This window comes from Phocoena phocoena, chromosome 10, assembly GCF_963924675.1.
Source record: "Phocoena phocoena chromosome 10, mPhoPho1.1, whole genome shotgun sequence".
NCBI classification, from domain to species: Eukaryota; Metazoa; Chordata; class Mammalia; order Artiodactyla; family Phocoenidae; genus Phocoena; species Phocoena phocoena.
The window spans coordinates 101,199,415-101,215,647 of record NC_089228.1 but is presented as its reverse complement, the minus strand read 5'-3'; the positions used below and the strand labels follow the sequence as shown (position 1 = coordinate 101,215,647).

At 40.5% G+C, this 16,233-nt stretch overlaps 1 protein-coding gene across 1 annotated transcript in view; it reads right to left on the bottom strand.

Annotated features, from left to right (window-relative positions):
- The window catches only part of F13A1 (coagulation factor XIII A chain), a 135,141-nt gene that overhangs the window by 75,696 nt on the left and 43,212 nt on the right, over positions 1-16,233 (bottom strand). The window contains exon 4 of the mRNA XM_065885293.1: positions 2,060-2,178. Coding sequence (XP_065741365.1) covers positions 2,060-2,178 — 119 coding nt within the window. The remainder of the gene's footprint in view (positions 1-2,059; positions 2,179-16,233) is intronic.

The following is a 16,233-nucleotide window of genomic DNA, read 5'->3' as shown; positions in this document are numbered from 1 at the left end:
TTGCCAAAGTCAGGCCAAAGTCTCGAGCCCTCAAAAGTAACATGAGTCCTTGTGCATATCGACAGTAAAGGGCTCTCAGGTACTTCTCAGGAAGGCACTTCAGGTCTGCACTGGAAATAGTAGGAGACCTCACATAGTGAATGTCTGTCTAAGGTTTCCTCTCGTCTGAGATAAGGTGGACTCCAGGGTCGAAGAGAGGGCAGGAAGGCTTAGAGAAAGGAGATCATATTATCAAGGGAACCATCAGGTAGTCAGTTCAATTTCCTTAGAAAGAACTCCCAGCCACATACAATGCCCAAAATTTCCAAACAAGGAACAAAGACAAAATAGTAAAAAAAAAAAAAATAAAGGCAAAATTGGAAGATTACACTTATACTGTACCTCATTGTACAGAAGATTTCCCTGAATACAGAAGCCTTGTATATTATCCACCCAAGGGCTTAGGACAGAAATCACAATTTTAATGGCTAATTTCCATGTAATTCCTCATTAAAATCCAGTTAGAATAGCAACTCTGCGTGTATCCTAAACTGATGTGATAGATGCAGAAATGGGTAATTGCACTAGCTCTCCAGGTGAATAAGAACTCATTACTCTGGTTCTTATTAGACAGCATCTTTCAGCTGTGTCTGTGGGGCATGACAGCCACAAGCTGGAAAGGTAAAGGCATAGAGAACTACACTACAAACTACTGGCTTGGCTGGTTGTTTGGACTGAAGTACACAAATTAATGGACTCCAAATGACAATAGAGACAGGCAGCGGCTGTGCTGAAGGGCATCTATCCAAAGGCAGGCTGTCTGGGGAGTCCACGATCATGCTTGGAACCCTTTCGCAGTCCTTGCTACCCACCTAGATGACTTTTTCCCTTGTTAGCTCTCTCTCTATTGCCACACTGGAGGCATAAATAGAATCACGCCTAAAGGTTAGGAATTAGGGACCCAAGGCGAGAGCACCAGACAATAAGCAATGGTCACGGGTTGTATGTCACTCAGGAAGGGGAGGACTTGGAACCAGGGAGCCAGGCAGGGACCCCAAAACAGGGGAAGAGCACGTAGATCATTAGCCTGGCAGGACGTCAGAAATGCAGGCGGGCAAACCTGAACACTGAGAAGGAGCAAAAGGCATAAAGCTGGGTGGACAAGACAAGAGCCAATGATGACAGCCCAGTGGTCAGGCTCGAGCAGGGCTGAGCACGGCAGGGAGAGCCCACGTGGAAGTTTAAACAAGGATGTCACGCCAAGAAAGTATCCTGTGACCTGGTGAGGCCAGGTTCTGGGAAATCTGCCCCTGGTTACCCAGAATGATGGTGCACCATCACAACCATTTCAGCCAAAACTCTGAGAAATGACACATTCACCTGCCCTCACATCGCTAATGGAAAGTCGTTTCTGGATCACAGGACATGAGTCTGTTTATGGAGAGACGGTAAAAATATTCATTTGCTCCATTATTAAAGATGCCAAGCTGAAATAGCTTGAACCACTGAATATCTCAGATGAAATACCATTTGCTACCTTATATTCGGACAGTACTTTGAGGCTGCAGCTGATAAAATGTCTCAAGGTGAAAGCCCAGTGGGCCCTCCTTTGACTAAATGGTAGCATTCTTTTCTAATTAGCATATCTAATCCTAACCCTTAAAAAAAGGGATTTTTGAGTTGGGCACTTGCCTTTCTGCATCCTTTGCATTGTTATCAAAACACTTTTCCTTATAAGAAAAGAAAAACATGGGTTCATTCCAGGTTGGAGAGCAGAGTCGAAGCTCCTGAGATTTCTCTATACTGAGTTTGCAAAGCATTGCTCACTGGAATGTCATATCATCCATACAATCTCCCATCTCTGTAACATTGTAATAACCGAAAATATGTGATTTCAGCTGATGAATTATGCAGGTGCCTTTCTAAGTCTCTACTCCCAGGCCCATCTTGGAGTCTCAGATCCTGAAAAGCAGGAAATTGTGCTTGTCTAATATCGACAGAGAGCGCCCTGCAGTGATACATGGGGCTAAAAATATTAAGTAAAAATGTCCTTGACGATGACAAATTTTAAGTGGCTCACCTGACCGTAGCTCCAGCTTCTACTCTTGATGTCACTGAAGTCTCCATAAAAAATAACCCCGATGTCATTCAGTACATACTCTTCTCTTTCTTTTTCATTATCCAGGTATACAGCATCCTCTGCATTGAAATGTAAACGTAATGACTGTTACCAAACCAGAAGGTTTTCGTATACTTGCAAGTTTGTTTCGGTCCTAAGCTGCTAAATGGGAAAAAAGTCTTTTGTTTCACTAAAGGTAGCTCATTTCGCAACGTGTAATTTTAGCAATGGTGAACATAATTAGTGGCCTAGATCAGTCTGTAAACGATGACACTTGTCAGCAAAATGCTTCCATAAGTTCCAAGTAGCACAATTAAATTGACAAGTCTCAGTAAACATTTTAGGATTCTGTTGTCTCAGTGGTTTCAGAATCAGAATTTTATAATGCAGATAAAAGTCTGTAACACAGATCAAAAAATAATTTCCAAAGTATTAATGTTAATAGAATTCCAAATGATTTTAAAACAAGTCTGGGGCATATTAGGAGGCTGGAGTACCATCTGTCATGCCTGGTTAGTGGCCCATAGGGACAGGAGGAGAGAGGCTGGGCTTTGTCTCCTTTCAAGGAAAAATCCTTGTGCATGTGTTGGTAAGTGTGTGTACAATCAGCCTCCCTGGTCCTCTTCCTCCATTGCAAGGGCTTTTCTTCCCTGTGGCTGTAATCTCAGGAAAACCTCGCTGCCCATCTGCCTGCTCAGTAATCAGCTGGTACTTATTCCCAGGCCAGGTGTGAAAGCAGCAAAAGCATCTTTAACACAGGCAGGACCATACAGGCTATAAGTTATACTCAGGTCAATTTGCAGGCTTGGAAATGGTCAATTTTGGTTCTGATCGGGAACATGGTTCTTCACACTTCTCTGGCCCTACTTGCCATCCTAGTACCTTCTCAGGGTTCTTTCCTCCTCATTCCCTGATAAGGTTTTTACCATCCCTCTGGAGTAGTGGTTGTCAACCCTGGCTACACGTTAGAATCATCCGGGTAGATTTACAAACTCTTGATTCCAGCTGAACTCTAGATCGATTGCATCAGAATCTCTGGGAGTAAGGCTGAGATCCAGGCATCAGGGTTTTTACATTAATTAATTAACTAATTAATTAATTTTAAGCTCCCCAGCGATTCTGATATGCAGCCGGAGTTGAGAACAGATGCTCTAGCCCCTCGCTGCTCAAAGAATGGCGGAAAGACCAGCCGCGTACAGCACCACCTGGGACCTTGTGAGAAATGCAGAATCTCAGGGCCCAGTTCTGACCTACCGAAGCAGAATTTGCATGTTAACGAGGTTCCCCGGGATTTGTGTGTACATTAAAGTTTGCCAGGTGCTGCCCCATCCAACCAGCTTGGATCCCCCTTTGGGCTGTATTATAGCTTTGACAGAACCCTTCGGAGATTCTGCGGTCTTGTCTGCTCTCCGGTACTTTCTTGTAACTTCCTTTCCAAGCTTTGCCTCTTGCCTACCATTAGCCTGGTTTCATGCAACAGTAAATACACACACGCATACACACATCTACATATTTACTAGTGTCCAATAATGTACACACATTTAAAGTGTATAATTTCACGACCAAAATAATAAACATGTCCATCACCCCAAAAGCTTCCTTGTACCGCTGTGTAATTCCTCCCTCCCAGTCCTCTCCCTGATGTCCCAGCCCGGCCAGGGAACCATTCATCTGCTTTCTATCACTGTAAGCTCATTTGCATTTTCTACAATTTTATATAAAAAGAACTGTACAGTATGCACACGTTTGGGGGTCTCGCTTCTTTCACTCAGGCTAATTCTCTTGAGACTTACTCATGTCGCTGTGCGTGTCAATAGCTTATTCACCCTAAAGCCATTTTATCTTTCTAGAAGAATCAGAGTTACAGGACAGATGTGCCGCAGCCTCCCCCCAGCCCTCGCCAACGTGAACTTGGATGCTTCAGACTTTTGGCCTTGCTGGGTTCCATGGTTTTGCCAGCAATCTCTATACAGTCATGTGACTCCTCAACTGAAATGACAGCTTCATTTCCAAGTGGAACAAAGCAGAGGTAACATATAAAGAAGTGACAACAGAAATAGCGAGGTCAATAGTTCGGAGTAAAATCCTAAAAGAATACATTTATTTTAAAATAAAATCATCTCATAATATGTGTAAAAGGACATTGACCGTTTACATGCACACCTTTTACAGCCCGCCACCAGATAATGCTATCAAAATGGCCTGAAAAGGAAAGGCTACTTTTAAAGAATTCCTCTATAGTAGTGGTTTAACTGTTGTAAGTATTGTAATAATAAACATCTCAGCCAAGTGCGTTTCAAATGCCTGTTATTGAGATAAAACTCCTCTTAAGGCCACTGAGGTCTAGAAGTGCCATTTAGGAATGTTTAAAGATGTTTTCCTTATAATATGAGATGTTTATGGACTTGTCCTATAAGATATTAGACTGTATTATAAGCTACCATAATTTAAACAATTGGTATAAAATTAGATTAATGGGTCAAAATAGGTAGCCTAGAAATAGATGTTACAATATGCATCTGTATCTATGAAATATATTTATGATAAAAGAAATGTTATAAATCAAAGAGGATGACTGGAGTGTCCATTAATTCAGCTGAGAAAATTGGCTGCTTGGGAAAAGTAAATTTTTTGTACCCCAGAATAAACTGAACATTAATTTAGAATCTGAATTTAAAAATACAAAACATAAAAAATTCCGGAGTAAAATAACTGTGAATAGTTACTTGGTCTCCAAGTGAGAGAGTTTTATCAAGGCAAAGATAAAAGAAAAAAATCAAAAAGGAAATGATCACTGCATTTTATTTGATATAAATGTAAAACTTGAATTTCGGATATAATAAAATATAAAGTCTACAACAAACTAGAGAGATATTTGCAACAATAGAAAATGTTAGTAAATTTTCCTTACATGTAGAGAACTCCAATAAATTGATAAGAAAATCATGAAGTGTATAAAAGAAAGCCAGTAAAGGGAAAACCAGTTCACAGATGAGGAAACGTGAACAGAAAATAATCTGAAACAACTTTAATTAAGTAGTAATCCAAGAACTGCAAAGGTTTCAAAAGAAATTATATGTATATATTCATTTGTCTATGTATTTTATTTTATAATACTCAGTACCAGCTACTGTGTGATGAATTGCCAATCTACTGATGGGATTGTGATTGCTACAATATTTTAAAAAGCAACTTGGCAATTGTATCATTAGCCTTGAAGATATTCATGATCTTTGATCCAGAGCAATGAATCTATCTTCCATTTGGTACTGTAACTCCTGCTACTACAGACCAACAGCTGAACTAACTGTAAGAATGAAAGCTTTGGGCTTCCCTGGTGGCTCAGTTGTTGAGAGTCCGTCTGCCGATGCAGGGGACACGGGTTCGTGCCCCGGTCCGGGAAGATCCCACATGCCGCGGAGCGGCTGGGCCTGTGAGCCGTGGCCGCTGAGCCTGTGCGTCCGGAGCCTGTGCTCCACAACGGGAGAGGCCACGACAGTGAGAGGCCCGTGTACCGCAAAAAAAAAAAAAAAAAAAAGAATGAAAGCGTTAAAGGGCTAGAGTACAAAATGAAGTTTTCCTTCAAAATCTTCATTAAATGGCTCTAAGAAGATTGACTCATCTTTGAAGAGCATCACATCGGGTGAGACTCACATGATTGCTGACCCTCCCCAGTTCCCACCTGTTTCTGTAAGGGTTAGTGCGCTTAACTTCCTCTCTTAATCTATTATATATAAGATATTTTCTTTGTCTGAGTCAAGAGAAAGAAAAACTTATCGAATAAATAAATTTAATAAATAAAACATATTAAATAATTCTTTAAACAGTGTAATTTATTCATTTATAGTGTGCCAGGATAAATTAAAAGAACTTTCATCTTAAAATGCTGTGTGAAGTCTATTGTGTAAATGGAGGTATTTTGTAAAATAACCTTAAAACTGTAAATTGACATGTTTGGTCAAGTTTAATTTGTTTTGTTTTCTTTTCCTTTTTTCATTTGAAAACTACTTTAGCAATAATTCCATGATTACCACATTCTGCCATTAAGAGATGTTTGTTAGTACCCTAACCCTGCAGAAATCTTAATGAGTATGAACTCATTCTATCCATCCTTGTCAGTTAAGGTATTTGTTTCTTGACAAATAAACCCTTTGATACTTTCAGCCTCAGAAATCAGTCTCAAAGCTATTTCCGAGTATAGTTTGTGTGAAATAAAAATGTTTAGCTTTGGTGATAATTTTTCCAAGCTGACGTTCCTTGGGCAAGATACCTTTTTAGTGCTTTTATTTGGTTAGACTACACTTTTTCTGAAATATTTTTGTAACACGTAACTTTTGCCATTTGAAAATGTTGTGGTGTAGCTGGTCTGTAATTAACTTGCAAATTTAAAACTACCGTTGGCTTGGTAAGTCAAAAAATAGGTGATTTTGTCCTTGTATATTGTCATTCCATCTGCAGAAATCCTATTGATCTTATAGCTACTACTGGTTTCTTCACAGTTCACAAATGAAGAGGAAGAACTTCAGTGAATGCGACTATTAATCCTGTTGGGAGGTGAATCTCATTTCACCAGAATTAATTTCTGTTTTTGCACTAAAACGATGATGCAGGGTGAGGACACATCACTCTGAAATTGGAAGACGTCCCCACTGAAGGCTCCAAAGTGGCCTGCTCAGCTGAGTTCCAGGTTACTACTCGTTATTTTGTTCACCCATTGGGGAATTCGATTATTTTATGTGTTGGGAGACGGCCATTCTAACTACTGTTGACTACCTCTGTTTGGGGAAGATATAACAAGAAAATAAGAAAGAATGTATACGAAGGGAGAGACTGGTTATTTCTTCCCACACATACTTCCCAGAAGTTGTGCTTTTACTCATATGACCGATAGATTCATGGATCCAAATAGATTTTTGGATTCACTATGATTTTTCACCAACAAATATTATTATTCACAGATTTTCCTATTTCCACTAGTCCTTGCAATAGTTTGTAGTGTTTCAATCAGAACATACTGTAATAATCAAAAACTTAATTCCATTATAAAAAAATATTGAATAAAAGGATTTTCAAAAAAAAATAAGTTGAAAGCATCATAACAATTCATGATGCATATTCTCTTTAGAAATCACATTTTGGGGCTTCCCTGGTGGTGCAGTGGTTAAGAATCCACCTACCAGTGCAGGGGACACGGGTTCAAGACCTGGTGTGGGAAGATCCCACATGCCGCGGAGCAACTAAGCCCGCGGGCCACAACTACTAAACCCGTGCTCTAGAGCCTGTGTGCCACAACTACTGAAGCCCGCACGCCTAGAGCCCGTGCTCCACAACAAGAGAAGCCACCACAATGAGAAGCCTGCACACCGCAACGAAGAGTAGCCCCCGCTCGCCGCAACTAAAGAAAGCCTGCACGCAGCAACAAAGACCCAACGCAGCGAAAGGTAGAAAAAAAAAAAAGAAATCACATTTTTTAGTTCTGTCCACTGAAAAGAACTAGAAAAAACAACCAATGCAATGGCAACAGCAAGTACACTTGAGCCCAGATTATGATCTCTAAGTACCATTCCTCTCCACCCACCCCCCATTAAAAGGTACCTGGGCTCCTTAAGAAAAAGCAGGTCTGGGTCAGGAAATGTACGAGACTAGCCTGAAATACTTCTTCCTACCAGAAAACAAGGAGGCTTTTAAAGATTCTAGGACTCATGACAAAGGAATCATAAATCAACTTGAAGGAGCTCCCACTGGCCAAGAATGGGACAATTCAAATAGCAAAAATAATAGTCACTGCAAAGTATTAGAACATGTGAAATACTTCAATATTTGTAGTTTCATAGTGATTTTAAAAATTCATTGGTCACCTTTATGCATGTGCTAAGAATCAACTCATTATTTAAAAAACTTAGAAATAGGAAAAGAGCCATGCATCTAGACTTTCTTCTATGACTACTACCTCAAGGCACCAAAATAATAGATGCTAATAAATGCAGAAAGAATGGTAGATGAGACCAGCACCATTTTGCAGTCCCTGATGAAATAATGGATCTAGGCTAAAATCATTTGTTAAAAGGCTAATGGGGAACTTCATAATGGATGGATGAGACTGGTAAAACCTGATCCTACGAATAAATCTGAACATCACAAAGAGAGGGACAAACAGACATTATGAGTCTCCTGATGGGACGAGTGCCCAGGAAGCACACAGCATATGACTTAAGAAGTATATAGTTCTTAAGTGCTCTCTCTGCCCCCCTCCAAAGAAAACAGAAAATAATTCACTTATAGATGAATCTGATTGAGTCTCTAGATAGAACTAACCGCTTAACAGAAAATACAGGGGTTAGAGAAACACTACACCCATGCCAGCATTTGTTCTCTCTTGTCTTTTTTTTTTTTAAACATCTTGATTGGAGTATAATTGCTTTACAGTGGTGTGTTAGTTTCTGCTTTATAACAAAGTGAATCAGCTATACATATACATATGTCCCCATATCTCCTCCCTCTTGCGTCTCCCTCCCACCCTCCCTATCCCACCCCTCTAGGTGGTCACAAAGCACCAAGCTGATCTCCCTGTGCTACGTGGCTGCTTCCCACTAGCTATTTTACATTTGGTAATGTATATATGTCCATGCCACTCTCTCACTTCGTCCCAGCTTCCCCTTCCCCCTTGTCTTTTTGATGATGGCCATTCTAACAACAGTGAGGTAATATCTCATTGTGGTTTTAATTTGCATTTCCCTAATGACTAGTGAGGTTGAGCATCTTTTAATGTACCTGTTGGTTTTTCATATATCTTCTTTGGAGAAATGTCTATTCAGGTTCTTTGCCCATTTAAAAAAAAATTTTTTTTTTTTTTTTTTTGCTATTGAGTTGGAAATACCATATTTTGCCTAGCATATTGGCATATAGTAAAACACACGGTAACACCTGGTGCCAATGAAAGTTTAAAGAAATGGATACGCTCGTGTGCTGTGACTGTATTATAAACTACTGCATCCTTTAAAAAAATTTGGCAGTATCTATGCAAATCTAAGATGTGGATTTACTTTGACCAAGCAAAGGTATTTCTAGGTATCTATTCTACAGAAATACATTTGTATGAAGGTGTGTGAAACATTCAGTGTAGCACGGTATACTACAGTGAAAATGAGAGGAAATCTAAATATTTGTAAATAAAAGACCAAATCAATTACGGTACAAGCAGTCACTAAAAAGAATATGCTTGTGTGGATATAGAAAACTCTCCAGGGTATATTGTGCAAGGAAGTATAGAGAAACGTGCATAACACAATCCCACCTGTGGTTAATAAAATCCAAACTCTATAGATGTACATATGGACATTAATATGTAAAATTATAGCAAAATATCTGGAATGAAATACACAGTTGAAGTTTGTTTTCTCTGGAGATGCTCTAGGATTGGAGCGTAGGTGAAAGGGAAAGTCCACTCTTTATCATTTATATGCATACATGGTGTATATTTGAAAGGGCAATGTATTCAACTAATTGTCAATTAAAAATTAAAACCATTCAAAAATACATTAAGTGAATGGAAGTACACCAAAATGGTAATTGTGATTTGTAGATCTCTGCGTTCTTTTTATGCTTTCATTATTTTTTATTTCTATAATAAGACTTTCATCATGAGAAAAAAGTTATTTTTTGAAGTGTGGTTGCGTTTACATGAAACCACCTATTTAAGAAGAGGTTAGCAAGTTTAACTTTGTTGCATTAATTTTTCTTCAAGAACAATATGGTGTGTTCTTTTTTTATTATCGATGTCTTTATTAAATATCTTTATACAGTGATAACTTCCCCCCTTCTTTAAGTCTCCCTGTACTCTTTTCTTCCCAGCACAGGTTGGATTAAGCCTTGTTTTGTAGTGTCCTATGGATGCTGCAGTGACATTCACTCCACTATATGGAAATTGTTCCGTGATTTAATTATTTCTTGAACAAGTATGTGTTTAGTATTTACTCCATGCCAGAAACTTTCTAAGTGTGGTACAAAAACAAACTCTTTAAAACTCATAACATCTCTAAGAGGAAGGCATAATATTTTTCCCCATTTTGGAGACGAGGAAACTGAGGAAGAGAGAAGTGTCCATCCCAAGGTCATAGTGCAGGTAAGAGGTGAAGCCAGGATTTGAATACCAAGCTGTCCCCCAAGTAGACTATGACTCTGAGTCCAAGGGATCAGGGCACGGTCTCCCCAGCGTCCCGTACATTGTGCTTGGGAACGTGGCACAGTAAACGCCAACCGCAAGAATGAGGGCTGGGGATGGATGTCTGAGCTTTGAGAGTGAGAGAGAAGTCCAAGAAAATGAAGGATTTATTTTTGGCTTTGGGTTATTATTGATGGGAAGTCATAAATTTAGGTGGCAAACCATGAATAGGAAGGAGTTCTGCAGCTCGAGACCAGACCATCCTTTTCCTTGCAGCGGCTGCATTAAACCTTACCTCAAAAGCGGCGGGCGTAATCATGAATCCACAGCAGGGCCAGGAAAACAAATGGGGAGGCTTGATTTTAATTTTAAATTTATTTATGATTTTAAAGGAAGATTGAGGGTGGAAAGAAGAGCTTTCTTTCCTCTGTTTTTATTCAGATCTGTCACTTTAAAATATAGTTGTCCAAAGCTAGGGTTAAAAAAAAAAAATTACAGCCCCATGGAAACGCCAAAAAACTCTCTTTGTTTGATAGGCTGACAAAAAACAGGAAAACTTAATCATTTGCCTCTTGAGATTTTTGTTGTTGTTTTTTCTGGTGTTGCTTTTGTTTGTTTTTAAAATTCTTTTGTTAGAGAGGTGTGGTGAGGTTTTTCTAGATCTGGGGGGGGCACGGAGGGTACTATTATACTATGAAAAGGGAAAATGAGCTGACAAGTCACTGTTCTAGTGGCCCAACAATCTGAACTGTTATTGATAGAAAGCAGAGGGGTGTGTGTGTGTGCGCGCTCGTACGTAAGTGTGGGGACTACACTTCTCAGTTGCGTGAGAGCGGATAGGAGAAGCTAGGTCTAGAGGGCTCATAGAGTTGGAATGGCAGCACCATGGACCCGTCGACATCCTCTTGATCCTCTGAGACCTCTGGCAAACCACCGTCACCACAATAAAACTCACAAGAAAACATGGCGCCATTGGTGATTATGCAATAATACCTCCATCTGCTTTACCCTGCACCTCTGCCACCAGAACAGACCTTCAACATGCCTTGTAAATAACCACTCTTCCCGGGTGACTTACAGGAGGCAAGTAGTAAAGAAGAACGGCCTCATTTATTTTACGATTCCTCTGGTGGGGCAGCTCAAAAAAGAAAACTGGGGGCTGAGAAATGCCGGGACTCACTTCTACGGCTGATTTCTGGCACCCTTGGAAATTACAATTTGCCGCCTCCCCCCTCAGAGAAAGTAAGAATTTATAACAAACCTGTAAAAATGAATGTTGACCATATTGATTTTAGTATCTGTATAACCTCTTAGGGAGAAGGAGGGCTATTCATCACCACGTGGGTAGAAAATTTCCCTTTGCTTATTTACATGCTATTTTAAAGTTAAAGCAAGTCCCATTTCTAAGGTCATTAAGTTCAAGCCTGGCAAAGGGATCAAAGACAACTGCAGAGCTAGAGATGCTGTCGTATACTCGATCTCTGAAGAGACTGCCGAAGAGCTTAAATCAGAGTTTGGTTCTGCTTCTGATCCTTTGGAAGAAATAATAGCTTGGCCTCTTCAGGAAGGCAAAATGTCTCACGTTTTTAGTGAAGGGAGAAATTTTGAACGAGGGATTAGAAATAACTTTTACTTGCCTCCCCTTTATGTAAAAGCTTAGCGTCACTAAAGAAAGAGGCAAGACGTGCTGGGTGAGTGTAATCAGTCTTCGAGGGGGTGCCTTCATCTGGGGAGCAAGTGTGACTCCAGATAAGAGTCTTCGTGATATGTTTTTCCATCTCGAAGTAAATCAGAAGGGGTGGTGACCCCAGCAGGCTGTGTGCGCTATAGGCACACGAGTCCCACCTGTGGGAATCGGGAAACACTGCCGTGTATTAGGGAATGGCATTTCCAGAGTCTGTGCTTTTTTACTGGAAGGGTCCAGAGCCACTGTCTTCCTAAAACGGGTTAAGTCAGCCTCTCTAGAGGCCTGCCTTTGTACCTGTGAACTCTGGAATGGAACGAGCCCATGAAACCCAGGCAAGCGATTCCTCAACAGTTGGGTCTACGCGTGTTCCTGGCAAACACGCTGCATTACATTACAGCTCAGGCCAGCTTGGGAAGTTTATTTGATTTGTGTTATTTTTCCAGTTTTGCTGGGTAAGGAATTTTCAGTGTACTTAAATATCTTCAGAAGACAGACTATTATTCATGAAGCAATTCTACAAAGAAAATATCTGATATTCTTTACTTAGCATATTTCCTCAAAGGGAGCCTGTGCCCTTGCTGGGATGCTTAATTTCTCTCTCTCTCTCTCTCTCTCTTTTTTTTTTTTTTTGCAAAGGAAACTTGTTTGATCTTTTAGCTATCAACCTGGTTTTATTTTTTTTTATTTATTTATTTTTAATGGCAGGCTTTCCCAGTGTTCATTAGAACATCATAGAAGCATCTACCCCTTGTTTCTCTCATGACACAATACAGGGTACCCATGTTTCTGGTTCTGAAAATGAAAGAGCTTACCCTGACCGAATCAGGGTAACCAGGTTTTAGCCCCAGCTTGTTTCCTGATTTTTCTGTGTGACCTTGAAAATTTTATGTAATACCACAGGGTCTGTTTTTTACTCTTGAAATATGAGGCTAATGATCCTCTCCCTGCCTCTTGCAGTGCTGGTTATCAATTCAATCCAGCAAACATTCATGAGTATTAACTCTGGACCTGGCACCGTGTTAGGCTGAATGAGAAAAGGATCCTGCTTTCTGAAACACAGAATGCAGGAAGATACCCGCTTTGAGCATCATTTGAAGATATAAAGAAAAACCCGCCCACCTAAGGAATTATACACGACATGAATCGGCAGATGAATTCTGGAACAGACCTTCCAAACCTGCTCCTTCCAGAAACAGCTTTGGACCTTGAATCTGGGGTCATCTCTATGTCACTGAAAATAACGTTCACTGTGAGCTCTCTGGGCTTCCTTCTGATTGCAGTGTCACACTGAATAATGCTCACTTGGTACAAGAAGTAAGAATGAGACTCTAATGAGTTAGACACTTGCAAGAAGGATATATGCTATTTCATTAAATAGAAGGTTAGAATAAATAAGGGCTTAAAAATTTCACATAAGCTTTATTAAAATTCATACAAATTCAGTTAACCAACTATCTGACTGCTGTTGTATGCAAGCACTATTCTAGGGGCTGGAGAGGGTACAAAGATAATCCTCTGACCCGTCTCTCCCTACTCCCCAGTGAGGCCAGTGCTCTGCTACTATTACATGTTCTTGTTGTGTCATGACTTCTTTTGCAGCTGTTATAATTCATGTTTATTAGTAGCTCATTTGTGAAATCTTTGCCAGAGGCTCTTTGAGGGCAAAGACTGTCTTTCTCACTACCGTATTCGAGTGCCTACTTCAGCATTGATCCTTCACATGTGTGAATGAATACATCGCTGTACCACCCATGGGTCATTATGTTGTCATGAGCATTGGGGGAGATATACTATTAACATTTGTGGATTGATGGATGAATGTCTCTAGCCTGAGGGTGTAAATTCTGCTCTGGGCTCAAGGGTTTGCAAGAGAAAGGGGTGTTGTTCATTGTTACCCCAGGATTACCAGGCCTGGTACATTACTCCATTCTGTACTGAAGGGTCTAAAAGACCATGTATAATTACAAAGCACATAGTATAAAGACGAATGTTATAATAAAATACAAGTTGGTCATGTGTTTTTACTATTAAAAGCATCCAGATATTGGAAATTTATTGATTCCTTTACACTAAATTTAATAGATTTCTTTGTTTAAAGGAAAATGCAAAAAGCACATTGAATGAAAAGTTAGAAATACCACATGCTAATTTAGTGTCAGGTGCTAAAAGGGAGAGAAATCTACACACATGTACCCACAACACATGTCCCCCACGCATCATGTATGACTTTGACTTTTTCCAAGATGGTAAGTTGTGAGATTACATTCACAACTTATCTGTGATGATAAGTGCAGTGAACCTAAAAAGCATTTACTTGGAATTATTAAATCAATGCAGCAAACAGTTATTAAACATGAAGTATGTACCAGGCGCTGTGCTAGGTGCTAGGATGAAGACTGGATTTAAGGGAAAATCAGTGATGGGGAATGACATGGGAAACAAGTGATTAAGAAAAGCCGAACCCCTTGAAAATGACTGGTGCCCTACCAAACAGAGCCATCAAATACTGACCTGAGTACTGAGCACAGGACGGGACACTGAAATCTTTCAGAACACACTCTCTGGCACTAATGCTAGACTACCAATCTGGAACAGTTTGAACTTAAATAGGGAAATACGTTCAACCATTCAGAGTTCCCAAGTGGTCAGAAAAATAAGATGACTTCACAATAAACACCCAGCTCACTCCTGCTGCCTTTGTGGGTACAGTTTTGTCTCCAACACCCAGAGAAGGGCTCTTTCCTGGAACGGACCTGAAGCCTGGTGAGCACAATTAAATTAAAAAGCTAACCAATAAATCTCCGGACGTCCACCGCTGCCCTCAGTAATGTGGTACAGCTATTGATCCCCACTAATGATTGAGTGATTAAGGAGGATAAATTGCCTATGAATGCAAAGCAAGCTGAAGGGCTCCCAGCAACAGAGCTGTTCATTCTTTATCAATCAGTGCTGTACTTGCCTGTGTAATTTCAGCGCAGTGTCCTAAGCCACCTTGGACATCACTTCCATGTCAAGAGTGTGGTGTTTTCAGCATCTTTGCTCACCTGGCTTTATTTTGACAGCTTCTGATTTCCTTTTTTGTTATCTTTTCTCCTTGGGCAATGGCCTCTCTTCTTATGTACTTTCTAGTTGCCAGATCATATCTCTAGGAGTCCATTGTTATGAGTTAGCACGTGTAAGTAGGAAACTGGTTGATTGTCAGGCTACAGTGTATTTGGTTGTGTGTGGCGTTCATCATACAGATCCCCTGGTTGGATTATGCTTTGGTTTCTAGGCCGGGAAAACCACAGCATGAGAGAAATGAAGAGAAGACCTCTTTCCCCCATTCCATTCACATCCCCTGGGAGAGCTCAGTGAGCATTAACACAAAAATGTAAAAAGGTATTAACTTAAAAGCTGGTGCCAGAATTTTTCTGGAGGGAATAGCTTTGGAAAAGTGTGTAGAAGCACAAATATGTAGTCTGACTGTTGGAGAAGCCCAAAGAACGAAATCAAAAGGCTTGCTGAAGTGTTCTGCATGAGAGAATAAGAGAATTTGCTCCTGAGAGAGGATGAGAGAGCAGAGTTTGGAGGACAAGGAAAAACAAAAGGGAAGAGAGAAGGGGCAGTAAAAACTGGAGAGAGACTGGGATTAGGGTTAGGGAGGAGCCAGTGGAATTTTAAGAAGAGTGAACACAGTCTCCTGTGTTTTGTAATAATTATCTTGTGATTATTATGTAAACCAGTGGTCCTGTGAGTGTGGTCCCTGACCAGCAGCATAAGCGTCCTCTGGAAACTGGTTAGAAATACAAGTTCTCAGGCCCCACCCAGACCTCATCAATATGAGAATGCTGCACAGAAACCTGTGTTTTAACAAGCCCTCCACGTGTTTCTGATGTGGTCTGAGTTGGAGAACCACGGCACGGTTGGGGTCTGTGTACCCGCGAGGTCCTCATCTGCAGATTCAACCAACCGCAGATTGTGTACTATGTTTACCATCTCTGTTGGTTGAATCCGTGGCACACAAGGAATATGAAGGGCAAATACAGGACTTGAGCATCCGTGGATCTGGGGTATCTGTGGCTGTCCCCGAACCAATCCCCAGAGATTCCGAGAGACGACTGTAAATCTTTCTTCCTCTCACCGCCCCACACCGAGTGGCAGTTAATGTCTAGACATTCATAGATGTTTTGGGTAACTGTTCATGATGTTTCTGAGGCAGCACAGGTGTCAGCACTGAGAGATATAGGATTCCTACACGTAGAGATGGCCACAACAATATCCCCAAGAAAGTTGCAGAAATGTTTG